The sequence below is a fragment of the Trachypithecus francoisi genome, unplaced genomic scaffold (assembly GCF_009764315.1).
Source record: "Trachypithecus francoisi isolate TF-2019V2 unplaced genomic scaffold, Tfra_2.0 Lachesis_group12, whole genome shotgun sequence".
Classification (NCBI taxonomy): Eukaryota; Metazoa; Chordata; class Mammalia; order Primates; family Cercopithecidae; genus Trachypithecus; species Trachypithecus francoisi.
This window is the reverse complement of record NW_022681457.1, coordinates 66,545,568-66,559,442: the sequence shown is the minus strand read 5'-3', so window position 1 is coordinate 66,559,442 and position 13,875 is coordinate 66,545,568. Positions and strand designations below refer to the sequence as shown.

The 13,875-nt window shown below is 39.3% G+C and overlaps 1 protein-coding gene across 4 annotated transcripts in view; it reads right to left on the bottom strand.

Moving 5' to 3' along the window:
- ZNF420 (zinc finger protein 420) overlaps positions 1–13,875 on the bottom strand; it is a 47,606-nt gene that overhangs the window by 17,184 nt on the left and 16,547 nt on the right. For 2 of the 4 annotated variants that reach the window (XM_033225960.1, XM_033225959.1), the window contains exons 3-5: positions 9,365–9,453; positions 7,377–7,503; positions 600–684 (exon numbers count right to left, since the gene is read on the bottom strand). Coding sequence is in view for 2 of the 4 variants with exons in the window: in XM_033225958.1 (XP_033081849.1) it covers positions 7,377–7,503; positions 9,365–9,373 (136 nt within the window). In the remaining 2 variants the exon portion in view is untranslated. The remainder of the gene's footprint in view (positions 1–599; positions 685–7,376; positions 7,504–9,364; positions 9,454–13,875) is intronic. The other 2 variants (XM_033225958.1, XM_033225957.1) reach the window with 1 other exon arrangement.

Sequence of the window (13,875 nt, the reverse complement as noted above, 5' to 3'; positions counted from 1 at the left end):
AGTAAAGAAGATCCAAGGGTGCTACAATGAAGTAGGAACCAGAAAGTAGAGGGGGTAAATATGCTCTCAAGTTACAGTTACCCTTGGGATATTTGTTGATTTTAATTACCTAAACGTTTGTATCTTAATGATCTGAAAAAATTCAACAGACAAGACCTTTCCTCAACAAAAGAGCAGGGATTACAAATTAACCTCTTTACAAAATTGGAACTATTCAAGGCATAAAGTTCAGAGAAAGAAAAGCAAATCCATCAAACCTTAAAGGAAAATGACAAGGGACTTCTCAGTCTTGGCCTGGACTCTCAAAGAAAAAGAGAAAAAAAGTGCTATGGATGATTCATCATTACACAAGAGTCCCCATGGATACAAGAAACAGCAAAATTAGATCTGTTTCCCAGAAATTGGGATTGTATGACACATAAGTGCTGGAAATATATGAAAGTATAAGATAAAAACCACGAGAAAGGGACCAGTTAAAAAAAAAAGACCTGGGAGAGGGAGAATGTCAAACATCTAGAAGTGAAACAATATAACCAATTACGTTTAAATCTTAAAGAAAAAAATCTTAAAAGCAGCCAGAGAAAATACAGATTACTTACAAAAGGAATAACAATGAAACAGATGGCAGACTTCTCAAGAGCAACAATAGAAGCCAGAAGACAGTGGAATAATATCTTCAGAGTGCTGAGAAAAAAATAATTGTCAGTATAGAATTTTATACCTAGTTAAATCATCAGGCAAGAATGACAGTGAAACAAGGTTATTTTGCAACAATGACAAAAATAAACACTTACAGCATTTATTAACAATAAGACAGTCCAGGGGTGGTGGCTCACACCTGTAATCCCAGCACTTTGGGGGGTGGAGGTGGGTGGATCACCTGAGGTCAGGAATTTGAGACCACCCTGGTCAACATAGTGAAACCCACTCTCTACCAAAAATAAAAAAATTAGCTGGGCGTGGTGGCAGGAGCCTGTAATCCCAGCTAGTGGGGAGGCTGAGGTAGGAGAATTGCTTGAACCCAGGAAGCAGAGGTTGCAGTGAGCTGAGATCACGCCACTGCACTACAGCCTGGGCAACAAGAGCAAGACTCCATATCAAAAACAAAAACAAAAACCAATAAGCCTTCCCTAATATATTTCATAATAAATAAAACATCCCAGAAGGAAGGTATAATGAAAGAGGAATAGCATACAAATAAAAAATAATTATGTCAACAATCCACAAGCAAACATTGCCATTATGAAACAAAAATAACGCCCATTTTGTAGGTTAAAAAAAGAACAGAACTAAAATATCAGACAACAGTACCAGACTGGAGAAATAGATCAAAGTTAAAGCATTCCAATATCCTTTACATTATCTTAAGGAAAGTTAGACATGAATTTTAGACTTCGCTAAATTACGTATGTATTTGTCAAGTAACAAAAACAATAATGATAACTGAAGTACCAAAACAGGCAGAAATACCCCCAAAATATTTAAATTCACCGGCAATGGCAGAAATGCTCTCCTGTTTTTCATCTACAAATCAACAAAGATATTTCTTTCCTTTTTTTTTTTTTTTTTTTGGAGACACAGTCTTGCTCTGTTGCCCGACTGGAGTGCAGTGGCGCGATCTCAGCTCACTGCAACCTCTGCCTCCCAGGTTCAAGCGATTCTCCTGCCTCAGTCTCCTAAGTAGCTGGGATTACAGGTAGGCACCACCACACCCAACTAATTTTTGTGTATTTAGTAGAGATGGGGTTTCATCATGTTGGCCAGGATGGTCTTGATCTCTTGACCTTGTGATCTGCCTGCCTCAGCCTCCCAAAGTGCCGGGATTACAGGCGTGAGCCACCGTGCCTGGCCTCAACAACGATATTTCTAAGTCATAATAGCCACTATTGATAAAGTTTATAATAGGTATACTTTGCTGGTATACTTCTGATAAGAATTCTGTGACAATAAAATATATATTTGACATAGAGATGTCAATTATCTCTCCTTAGAACCTCAACTAATTGCCACAATGGTTACCAATTTATTTCACGGTAGATACTATTATTGATATGTATGTTTTTCAACTTGCTGGCCTTGAAATCCTAGAGGTGGAGATAGAGCAAGTTTATTGCAAAGCAACATGCAAACCAAATATTGTATATAGACTGAATAAATGCATTTTAGTATCCATCGAAATATATAATGTCCATTGAATATATAATTTTTCAGATGCAATTACAATGAATAAAAACTACAAAATATCATGGGTATTAAAAGGAATTAAGTACACATGATAAAAATTTAAAGATAACTTTCAAAAATATATAAATATTGTATGTTTTCCAAACAAAACAAGGGGGAAATGGAGTTGCAAAAAAACCAAAACAGGATTGTGTCCACCCTGATTAAGGAGGGAGAAATTTTTTTAAGCCCATAAGATAAAAAGAGGAAACGAAAAGCATAAAATAGGGGATCAATAAATCCAAGAATATTGGTAATAAATTAAATGGAGTGAACATTCAATTTAAAAAGTTCTCAGATAATACCACAGTGCAGTGGTTATTAAACATGGCTAAACATTTGAAAAACCTAGAGAATTTCAAAAAATAATGATACTTGTGTACCATGCCTAGAGATTATTATTTAATTAGTCTGGGGTGTGGCTTGGGCTGTGAAATTTTTTAAAAGACCATAGCTATTTCTAAAGTACACACAAGTTTGGCAACCATTTCCATATTATTTCTGCACAATTCAATGGCTTTTAGTATACCCACTGAGTGTGCAACAATCACAACAATCTAATTTTTAAACATTTTTCATCCCCAAAAGAAATGCTGTCTGTGCTCATTAGCAGTTACTTCTCATTTCCCCACTCCCCATTCTCCATCCGTTCTACCTCTTCCCCATCCCCAGTACTGGGTAACCAGTAACCTACTTTCTGTCAGTATAGATTTGCTTATTGAGGACACTTCATATAAATGCAATCATATAATATGCAGTGTTTGTATCTAGCTTCTTTCACTTGGCATGGGATATAGTTTGGATGTTTGTTTCTCCAAATCTCATGTTGATGTAATCTAATGTTGAACGTAATCCCCAGTGTCAGAGGTGGGACTTGGTGGGAGGTGTTTGGATCATGGGGATGGATCCCTCACGAATAGCTTGGTGCCATCTTTGTGGTAAAGAGTGAGTTCTTGGCCGGGCGTGGTGGCTCACACCTGTAGTCTCAGCATTTTGGGAAGCAAAGGTGGGCGGATCATGAGGTGAGGAGTTTGAGACCAGTCTGGCCAACATGGTGAAATACTATCTCTACTGAAAATACAAAAATTAGCTGTGTGTGGTGGCAGGTACCTGTAATCCCAGCTGCTCGGGAAGCTAAGGCAGGAGAATTACTTGAGCCTAGGAGAAGGAGGTTGCAGTAAGCAGAGACTGGGCCATTGCACTCTAGCCTGGGTGACAGAGTAAGACTCTGTCGTGAGTTCTTACGCTATGAGTTTGCGCGAGATCTGGTTGTTTAAAAGAGCCTGGAACTTCCTCCTCTGTCTTGCCATGTAATGCACCGACTCCCCTTCCCTTCCACCATGACTGAAAGCTTCCTGGGCCTCACCGGAAGCCAAGCAGATGCTAGTGCTACGCTCGTACAGCCTCCAGAAGCATGAGCTAAGTAAATCTCTCTTCATTATAAATTAACCAGCCTCAGGTATTTCTTTATAGCATGTTTCCAAGGTTCATCTGTGTTAAAGCATGGATCAGAACTTCATTCCTTTTTATTGCTGAATAATATTTCGTTGTAAGAAAATAGCAAATTTTATTCATCCATTCGTTGATGGACATTTGGGTTGTTGCCACTTTGTGGCTATTGTGAATATCAAGATATAGTACACTTCTGCCTCCAAATCTTGAGAATGCCTGGTACTGTCAAGCATCTTAGTTTTTGCCAATTTACAGCATGTGCAATAATTATATCATTGTGGTTTTAATTTGCCTTTTTTTTTTTTTTTTTTTTGAGATAGTCTCCCTCTGTCACCCAGGCTGGAGTGCAGTGGCATAATCTCAGGTCACTGCAACCTCTACCTCCTGGGTTCAAGTGATTCTCCTGCCTTAGCCTTCTGAGTAGCTGGGATTGTAAGCACCTGCCACCATGCCCAGCTAATTTTTGTAATTTTAGTAGAGATGGAGCTTTCCCATGTTGGCCAGGCTGGTCTCCAACTGGCCTCAAGTGATCCACCCGCCTCAGCCTCCCAAAGTGCTGGAATTATAGGCATGAGCCAGCACGCCCAGCCTAATTTGCATTTTTTTCCCTTTGAACTGCCAATAGATACCTTTTACCAAATTTTTCAGTATTGTTATTTATCTTGTTCTTATCAATCTGTAAAAGCTTTTTCTATTCTGATACTAATTTCATTGTTGTCTAATATGCAGTGCAAGTATCTCCACCCAATTCATGGCTTGTCTTTTACTGTCTTTTTAACGTCTTTTGATGAAGAGAGTAATTTTCATGTAGCCAAATTTGTCAATCTTTTAATGATTATTTTAAAAAATAACTAAATAGAATCTTTAGAAATTATTTGGTTTCCTTTCAAATCTGTCCCTTTATGAAAATCTATTAGTCATCATTTTTGTGGTTTAATTTCTTTATTTCTTTAAACTATCACCAAGAGCTTATAGCTACATCTAATCATCCTACTATGTAAGGACTTTTGCCATGTAATATGTTGTTTCTTCAGATTACCTATCACTCATCTGTGACCCATTTCCCTGTGGGTTTGATGACCTTTATGAGCTCACCTTTTGTTGATCTTAACTTATGAGAATTCTAAAGGCCTCTTAGTTTCCTCTGGAGATTTGAAGTTGCTTTAAATGGGAGTCAGAAAGCACCACCTTAGAGAATAAAATTTCAGTCCTTTTTTTTCCATCGCCTAACCATCTTTATTATTCTAGTATTCACTTTTCTCTGGACATAATGTTTCTCTGTTCCTCCTACGAAGTTAATACCCACCCCAATGCCTTTACACTGTTCTCTCAGATACTGGCTTGACTCATGCCCTTTAGTCAAGTTTTTGTTCAAATATTACCTCTTCAGAGAAGATTTTCCAAAATCTACCAATCTAAAATAGGCCAGTCCAACCCCTCATTATTCTTTACTTGCCTACCTTTCTTTACCTTTATTTGTACTGCTTATCACTACCTGTTGTTACATTGATATTTATTAAATACATGTATACATATATATACACATACATACACATATACATAGAATTTTGTTTCCTCATGTATTTTGTATTTCTCCCACAAAAAAGTGTTTCAGCAGAGTAAGAACCTTTACTAGACCATTATTTCCCCAATGGCTACTACAGTCCTTGGCAGAGAATAGGCCTTCAATAGATATATTTTGGATAAATGAACAATATATTAAAAGAATAAAGACAGGCCGGGCGCGGTGGCTCAAGCCTGTAATCCCAGCACTTTGGGAGGCCGAGACGGGCGGATCACGAGGTCAGGAGATCAAGACCATCCTGGCTAACATGGTGAAACCCCGTCTCTACTAAAAAATACAAAAATCTAGCCGGGCGAGGTGGCGGGCGCCTGTAGTCCCAGCTACTCCGGAGGCTGAGGCAGGAGAATGGCGTGAACCCGGGAGGCGGAGCTTGTAGTGAGCTGAGATCCGGCCACTGCACTCCAGCCTGGGCGACAGAGCAAGATTCCGTCTCAAAAAAAAAAAAAAAAAAAAAAGAATAAAGACAGTAAGTCTGAATTCAAAGAAACAATCTGGAAAGGAATTGACTCCCAAGTTGACATAAAAGTGTTGTCATTGGGGAAGAGGAAGAACCATTCCCTCTTTTGTTTTGTTTTATTTATTTATTTGAGACTGTGTTTTGCTCTTATTGCCCAGGCTGGAGTGCAATGGTATGATTTCGGCTCACCACAACCTCCACCTCCCGGGTTCAAGGGATTCTCCTGCCTCAGCCCCCTGAGTAGCTGGGATTAACAGGCATGTGCCACCATGCCTGGCTAATTTTTTGTATTTTTACTAGAGATGGGGTTTCTCCATGTTGGTCAGGCCAGTCTTGAACTCCCGACCTCAGGTGATCTGCCCGCCTTGGCCTCCCAAAGTGCTGGGATTATAGACGGGAGCCACTGCGCCTGGCCAACCATTCCCTCTTTTGAAAGTGGGAAGAATTATAATAAAAGACCAACGGGAAAGGAGGTACTAGAAATTAGGTAAGAGTCTTTAGGAAGATCATGCTGAAAAACCCTTGCTTTTCTCCTCAAGTCACAGGTTTTTTTTTTTTCCCACACAACTTGGGTCCTCTAGGGACACGTATTAATCAATAACTTCCTAAATGCTTCAGAGGAGAAAGGAAGGAAGAGGCATGAAACAGTTTATTCCACCACAAGGAATAAAGTGATCATCTAGGTTGGAAAATCACTTATTAAAGTTGTAATTGATTCATATAAGAATACTACAGAAGAAAACAATAAAGTTTCTTAGACAATCACAGGTTTCCCCTCAACTATTTTCCAGTAAAAGATGATTCTAGCATAGTCATTCAATGTCCAATGCAAAGTTCTTTTTTTTTTTTTTTTGAGATGGAGTCTCGCTCTGTCACCTAGGCTACAGTACAGTGACGTGATCTCCGCTCACTGCAACCTCCACCACGGGTTCAAGTGATTCTCCTCCCTCAGTCTCCCGAGTAACTGGGATTACAAGCACACACCAGCATGCCCAGCTAAATTTTTGTATTTTTAGTAGAGATGGGGTTTCGCTATGTTGGCCAGGCTTGTCTTGAACTCCTGACCTTGTGATCTACCCACCTTGGCCTCCTGAAGTGCTAGGATTACAGGCATAAGCCATCACGCCCAGCCCAAAGTTCTTAATATGTAATATTCAACTACCAAGAACATATAAGACAATGTGTTTGTTCTAATTAATGGGTTGTGTTTGAGTTGTTGGTGAAATGCACTGATCCACTCTATCACTATACAAATGATGTAAACTCTTTTATCAGAAAAAACATACATCTCCGCATCTATTTTTTTAATCTGTGACTGGGCCTGTGAATTATTTAGAGCTCATTTAGCAGATCTAAACTGTAACAATGTATAAGCTGTTTTATCTGCCAATATTCCAAGTATCCCAAACTTCAAATCTAGCCCTTCAATCATCAAGGAAGATGGCAGAAAGATGGTATCAGAAGGCAGTAGTAAGGCTTTCTGAAGGATGGAAAAGAAAGGTGCCCTGAGAAACCATGTCTACTTCCAGTAATTTCAAACTCCTCCTTTGAAAAGAATAAGAAATTCAGTTAATTACTTAAAAAAGAACCTGGAAATAACAGCAGAGAAAGCAGCCATTCCAAAGGTAGATCCTGAAACATGAAGGTCAGATTCCTTACCTAGTGATACCAAGTTGCTGTAGTTCTCCAACATCACATCTCTATACAAATCTCTCTGAGCGGAGTCCAGGCATTCCCACTCTTCCTGAGAAAACTCAATGGCAACATCCCTGAACATCACTAATTTCTGAAACAACAAACAAAATGTTAGTTTTGGAAATTAAAAAAATGCTTTTTCTTTTTTTCTTTTCTTTTTTTTTTTTTGAGATGGAGTCTTGCTCTGTCACCCAGGCTAGAGTGCCGTGGCACAATCCTGGCTCACTGCAACCTCCACCTCCCAGATTCAAGCAATTCTCCTGCCTCAGCCTCCTGAGTAGCTGGGATTACAGGCACCTGCCACTGCACCCAGCTAATTTTTGTATTTTTAGTAGAGACGAGGTTTCATCATCTTGGTTAGGCTAGTCTCGAACTCCTGATTTTGTGATTCACCCGCCTCGGCCTCCCAAAGTGCTAGGATTACAGGCGTGAGCCACCGTGGCCGGCCAAAAAAAAAATACTTTTTCAATGGAGGGGGAGATGAAGGGGACCCCTCCACAAAGGAAGCAACACAGCACACGGGCTGAAAAGTACAAGTAAGTTCCTGATTATTCCTATCGTTATAGTTTTGTTGTTGTTATTGTTGTTTTGGAGACAGGATCTCACTCTGTCACCCAGGCTGGAGTGCAGTGGCGCCATCATAGCTCACTGCAGCCTCGAACTCCTGGGCTTAAGTGATCCTGTCTCAGTCTCCTGAGTAGTTGAGACCACAGTACATACCACTGTGCCCTGATAATTTTCAAATTTTTTTGTAGGGACAGGGGTCTTGTTACGTTGCCCAGGCTAGTCTTGAATTCTGGCCTTAAGGGACCCTCCTGCTTAGGCCTCCCAAAGTGCTGGGATTATAGGTGTGAGCCACTGCTCCTGGCCTGCTATACGTATTTTCTGCATATAGAAAGAACATCTTACTTTACAGATAAGTCTGGGAATAAAGTAAATGCTATGTCCCAATTAAAAGAAATAGCATACACAAGCATTCTATACAATATATATATTGTGTATCATACATTCAAAATAAATGTAAAGTTTATTTCTTCACTATGTAAGGAATAAACAAAATAACTGGGAAAATTTTCCTGTAAAACCTTATAAAATAAGATCTGTATAAAATTAAAGAATTTATTGAAGCTCCAGGTTCACCACTAGATCAGACTACCATATCATAAACATTTTCCTTGTCATCAATAATTTAGTAAATATTTTATAGGCTACAGAATAGCTCCTATATAATGAATATATCTGACATAATGCTCATATTTGAACATTTTAAGTTGTAAAAATCTTGTATTTCTTGATTCTCAGAGTTTATTCTTAACAACTTCTGCTGGTGAATGATCATCTTCATTATGATCATATTTATCGTTCATCTGTAAATGTAACTTTTCATCATTCTAAGCAATAGAAAGGTGAAAAACATAATCCAAATTTATACATTCAAGACCAGCACATAATGTCAAATTTCAAATTGATCCATATTAAATTATGTATTCCTGGGGAAGATCCCTGATCTCTCTGTATTCAGTCCCTAATCATCTTCCTAATCTTAAAAACTCATAAAGCATGAGCTCTTGCCACATATCGAGAGTGAGCCCAGTCAAGACCAACTCCTGTCTTGTCTACCTGGGAACTTAGATCTCAAGAGAAGTTCAAAAGGTTTTCATGTGTCGTGCCATTTAACAACCTCCTCAACCTTATGAAATCAGGGAACTCTGCTTTTGTTAGATCAATGTTCCTAGTCAAAGATGCTGAACGGATTGTTGAGTAAGTATGTGATTAAAGGTTAGATTAGAAAGACACACTGAGGGAAGACACTATCACTTATCAGAATGGGACAAACTGAGGAGCATATTCCTGAGTGAGGTCAGTTAGGAATGAAGCTTCAGGAGTGAGGAATACATACACATACTCTGTAAAAAAGTAAATGAAGAGAGCACAAAGAAACTCCAATTTACCCGAGCCATGGTTTTTAGAGCTGCAAGAAATGATCAATCCTCTTCTGGGTTCCTATCTTAGGAAAGCACAGAGTCTGGAGAATGCAGAGCTAGGGAGGAGAAAGCAGAATCGTGAGACCAGGTGTTTTGCAAAGTAACAAATGATTCAGTTGGAATTATCTTTGTTGTTCTTTTCTTCCTGTTTCTCCCACCCCCAAAACACACACTAAGGCAGACAGATATATGTTGTGGTTCTTACCTTGATCAAACTCAATGCTTCCTATATACAAACAGAAAATATAACAACCTCTCTACCACTTCTGAAATGAAACTCATAGGTAATAACAACACATCTATAGATGTCAAAAATGGAGATAATGAACAACTTAGTATTTCAATATATTTATGATCATACACAACTACATCAGAAGGCACAAATAATTAAATGCTTATGCTTACAATTACTTATAATGAAGAAATTTAGACTTATAAAATGACAATATGTAACTAAGTATTGTTGACACATTTTATATTTGATGTTTTGACATAAAGGCTAAATGTATGTGTTCATGTGTATGTATAGAATAAGTAGAAATGCATTATCTATAAATGGAGGTTTCTCTACGTATTTGCCATGGGCAAGACAAATATCAAAGCTAGCATTGCCATCAATACTGTAACTTTTTGAAATGGTTAAAAAAAAAAACTCAGTAAATTTCTTAAGCAAAGTACAGCCTTTTTCTCAACCAAATAATGGTTGCATTCCTGGAAGATACAGCTAATAGTAAAACCATCCAATAACAGGAAAGTAGATAAATTCAGCAAATTGAAAAAGTCATGCACAAAAGCATTATGTAAGATATTCCAGACCTGGATAATTATAAACACACTTTTTCCAGGTATGGTTCTCAATTTTGCAAATCACAGACAATTTTTTGTTATGCACTGATGGACAGCTAAATCATAAGTTGGTAAACTACTGTCTACCAACTAGTTTTGTAAATAAAGTTTTATTGGAATACGTCCATATTGATTCAGTTATGTAGTGCCTTTGGCTACTTTCACACTACAGCAGCAGAGCTGAAGAGTTGCAACAGAGACCATGTGGCCCACAAAGTCATATGAAATGTCCAGCTCTTTACAGAAAAAGTTGGGTAATCTCTAACCTAGATCCGAGACCTCACTCCTTCAAAAGCTAGAAGTCGGCCGGGCGCAGTGGCTCACGCCTGTAATCCCAGCACTTTGGGAGGCCTAGGCGGGGGGATCACAAGGTCAGGAGATCGAGACCATCCTGGCTAACACAGTGAAACCCCCGTCTCTACTAAAAATACAAAAAATTAGCCGGGCGTGGTGGCGGGCGCCTGTAGTCCCAGCTACCCGGGAGGCTGACGCAGGGGAATGGCATGAACCCAGGAGGTGGAGCTTGCAGTGAGCTAAGATCACGCCACTGCACTCCAGCCTGGGCAACAGAGCGAGACTCCGTCTCAAACAAACAAAAAAGCTAGAAGTCTTTACCCTCAACCCTGTTACTTTAACATTCAACAGGACCTAGATGTATTTCCAAAACACCCTCTAGGGAGAATAACTGCCCCTGCAGAGAATCATTGATATAGGTACTGAATACATTTTTAATTGAAAATTTGACTTCTTCAACATATAGATTTCTGCAAGAGATACTTGTGCCCATCCTAACAACCTAAAAATAATTCAGATAAGATGAAAAATCATTAATTTCTTTTAAATTCATCAGAGAGCTGAGGGCACAAATTTAAAAGACCTAAATTCCAAAAAAGTGCCAAGCTCTTTATTTAAAAAAAAATTTTTTTTGAGACAGGGCCTCACTCTGTCACCCAAGCTGGGGTGCAGTGGCATGATCATAGCTTACTGTAACCCTGAACTCCTAGGCTCAAGTAATCCTCCTACCTCAGCCTTCGAAGTAGCTAGGACTGCAGGCATGTGCTATCATACCCAGCTAATTTTTACTTTTTTTGTTGAGATGGGGTTTTGCTACATTGTCCAGGCTGGTCTTGAACTCCTGGTCTCAAGCAGTCCTCCTGCCTCAGCCTCCCAAAGTGCTAGGATTATAGGTATGAGCCACCACATGTGGCCCTAAGCTCTTCTTAAGAGCCACATATGGATGCTCCCATCTCTGGCAGAGCTTAAACTACATTGTATCAATAATAGTGCAACCATTCCAATAAAAATAGAGTATTAAGGTAAAAACTCAAGTTCCAACTATATGCTCTTTACAAGAAGCACATTTTAAATATAAAGATGGGCTGAAAGTAAAATGGGAAGATACACCATACAAACACTAATCACAAGAAAGCTTGTATGCCTATATTAGTATAAGACAAAATAGACTTAAGATAAAGAGAAATACTAGCAATAAGGAGGATCAACTCATCAAGAAGACAGCAATCCAAATGTAGAGATTTAACAACGAAGCTTCAAAATGTGTGAAGCAAAAATTGACACAACTGAAGGAAGAAAGAGACAAACCCACAATCAGAGTTGGGAATTTTAAGATCTTTTGCTCAGTAACTGATAGAATGAGTAGACAATAAAATCAATAACAATATAGAGGATTTATATACCACTATATCAAGTACGTTGGCCAAGCTGATAAATATCTATTAATAGAATACCACATCCACTTACCAAAAGCGAAGGTGGGCTGAAGAGAACTGAGCTGCAAGGTGTTGGAATAAGTGATTAACACAACCAGCCTTTAATCACTTAGTAATCACTTAATGTAAGAGGCTAACCCAGAGAAAGCGCTGAGTACTCCACTGTTTCACTCCCCCAACCCCAACCATGAAATAGCACCTGGAGAGGGTCAGAGAGGGTCAGGCAGGTCAGTGCAAATGTGGATCAGTGCAGAAGTGAGTCATCTCACTGCTAAGGGAATGCAGAACAAAAGGCTCCTGTCATTCATTTTATGGACCGGGACCAGAGGACAAGAAGACAAGGGAAGGGCTAAGAGTGAAAAAGTAGTGAGTACTGGCCAAGCATGGTGGCTCATGCCTGTAAGCAACCCCAGCACTTTGGAAGACCGAGGCAGGAGGATTGCTTGAGGCCAGAAGTTTGAGACCAGCCTGGGCAACATAGTAATAATCTGTCTCTACAAAATAATAATAAAACATCAGCCAGGCGTTGTGGTGCAAACCTGTAGTCCTAGTTACTTGGGAGGCTGAGACAGGATTGCCTGAACTGCCCAGGAGTTCAAGGCTGAAATGAGCTATGATTACACCACTACACTCCAGTCTGGGTGACAGAGCAATACCCTGTCTCCAAAAATTGTTTTAAAAAAGAAAAGAAAGAAAAAAGAAATAAAGAAAAAAATTAAAACTACCGAGTACTAAGAGTGGGAAAAAAAGTGTCTTCAAGGTTTCCCCTCTCCCCTAGATTAGGATGTCCTCTTGGCAGAGGCACCTGATAAAGAGGCCTCCTAATGGAGATGCCTGGGTTAGGAATGTAAACACGCATAACAGCATAGCTGGTCCAGGAGGCCTGAGTCCTGAACTGCAACTCCCTTTAGAGACTGTAATGCACTAGATGTGCACCAAGTCTGCTGCAGGGAGGCCAGCTTTCCCCTGTGTGACCTGCCAGGAATGACTTGGTGGAGCCTGAGGGCCCACACATAGGATTTTGGCAAGAGTCAGACTCTTCATTAACAAACTGCGTATGGAAAGGCCATCAAAATAAACCAGATGCTGGGTCATAAAACAAGTATCCGTAAATATTTTAAAAACTGAATTATACAGAGAATATACCATGGTCAGTGTCCACACATTATTAAAATTGCAAACTTGTAACCAGAATCACTAAATATTTGGAAATTAAACATACTTCTAAATAACCCATGCAAAAAGACATTGGAAATATGCTGAAATGAGTGACAACGGAAACACACGTATCAGATTCTGTGAGCTGCAACAAAAGCAGTATTTAGAGGACAATTTATAGTGTTAAATGCTTATGTTGGAAAAATGATTTAGGCTCCCACTTTAGGAAGCTGGAAAAAGAGGAGCAAATGAAGACCAAAGTAAGAAGAAATAATAAAAATAAGCACAAAATCCACAATATAAAGTAGATTACAATAGAGAATATCAACAAACTCAAAAATTGGTTCTTTCAAAAGATTCATACAGTTTATAAACCCCTACCAAGTTTTCAAAAAAATATACTACCAAAGTACAGACTGGACCACAGATTTTTTAAGGCTTTAATTAAAAAGATAATACAATTCTATGCCAATAATTTTGGCAATTTCAACGAGATAGACAAATTCCTTAAAACAAAAATTGCCAAAATTCACACAAGAAAAAACAGAAGGCCGGGCGCGGTGGCTCAAGCCTGTAGTCCCAGCACTTTGGGAGGCCGAGATGGGCGGATCACGAGGTCTGGAGATCGAGACCATCCTGGCTAACACAGTAAAACCCCGTCTCTACTAAAAAATACAAAAAACTAGCTGGGCGAGGTGGCGGGCGCCTGTAGTCCCAGCTACTGGGGAGGCTGAGGCAGGAGAA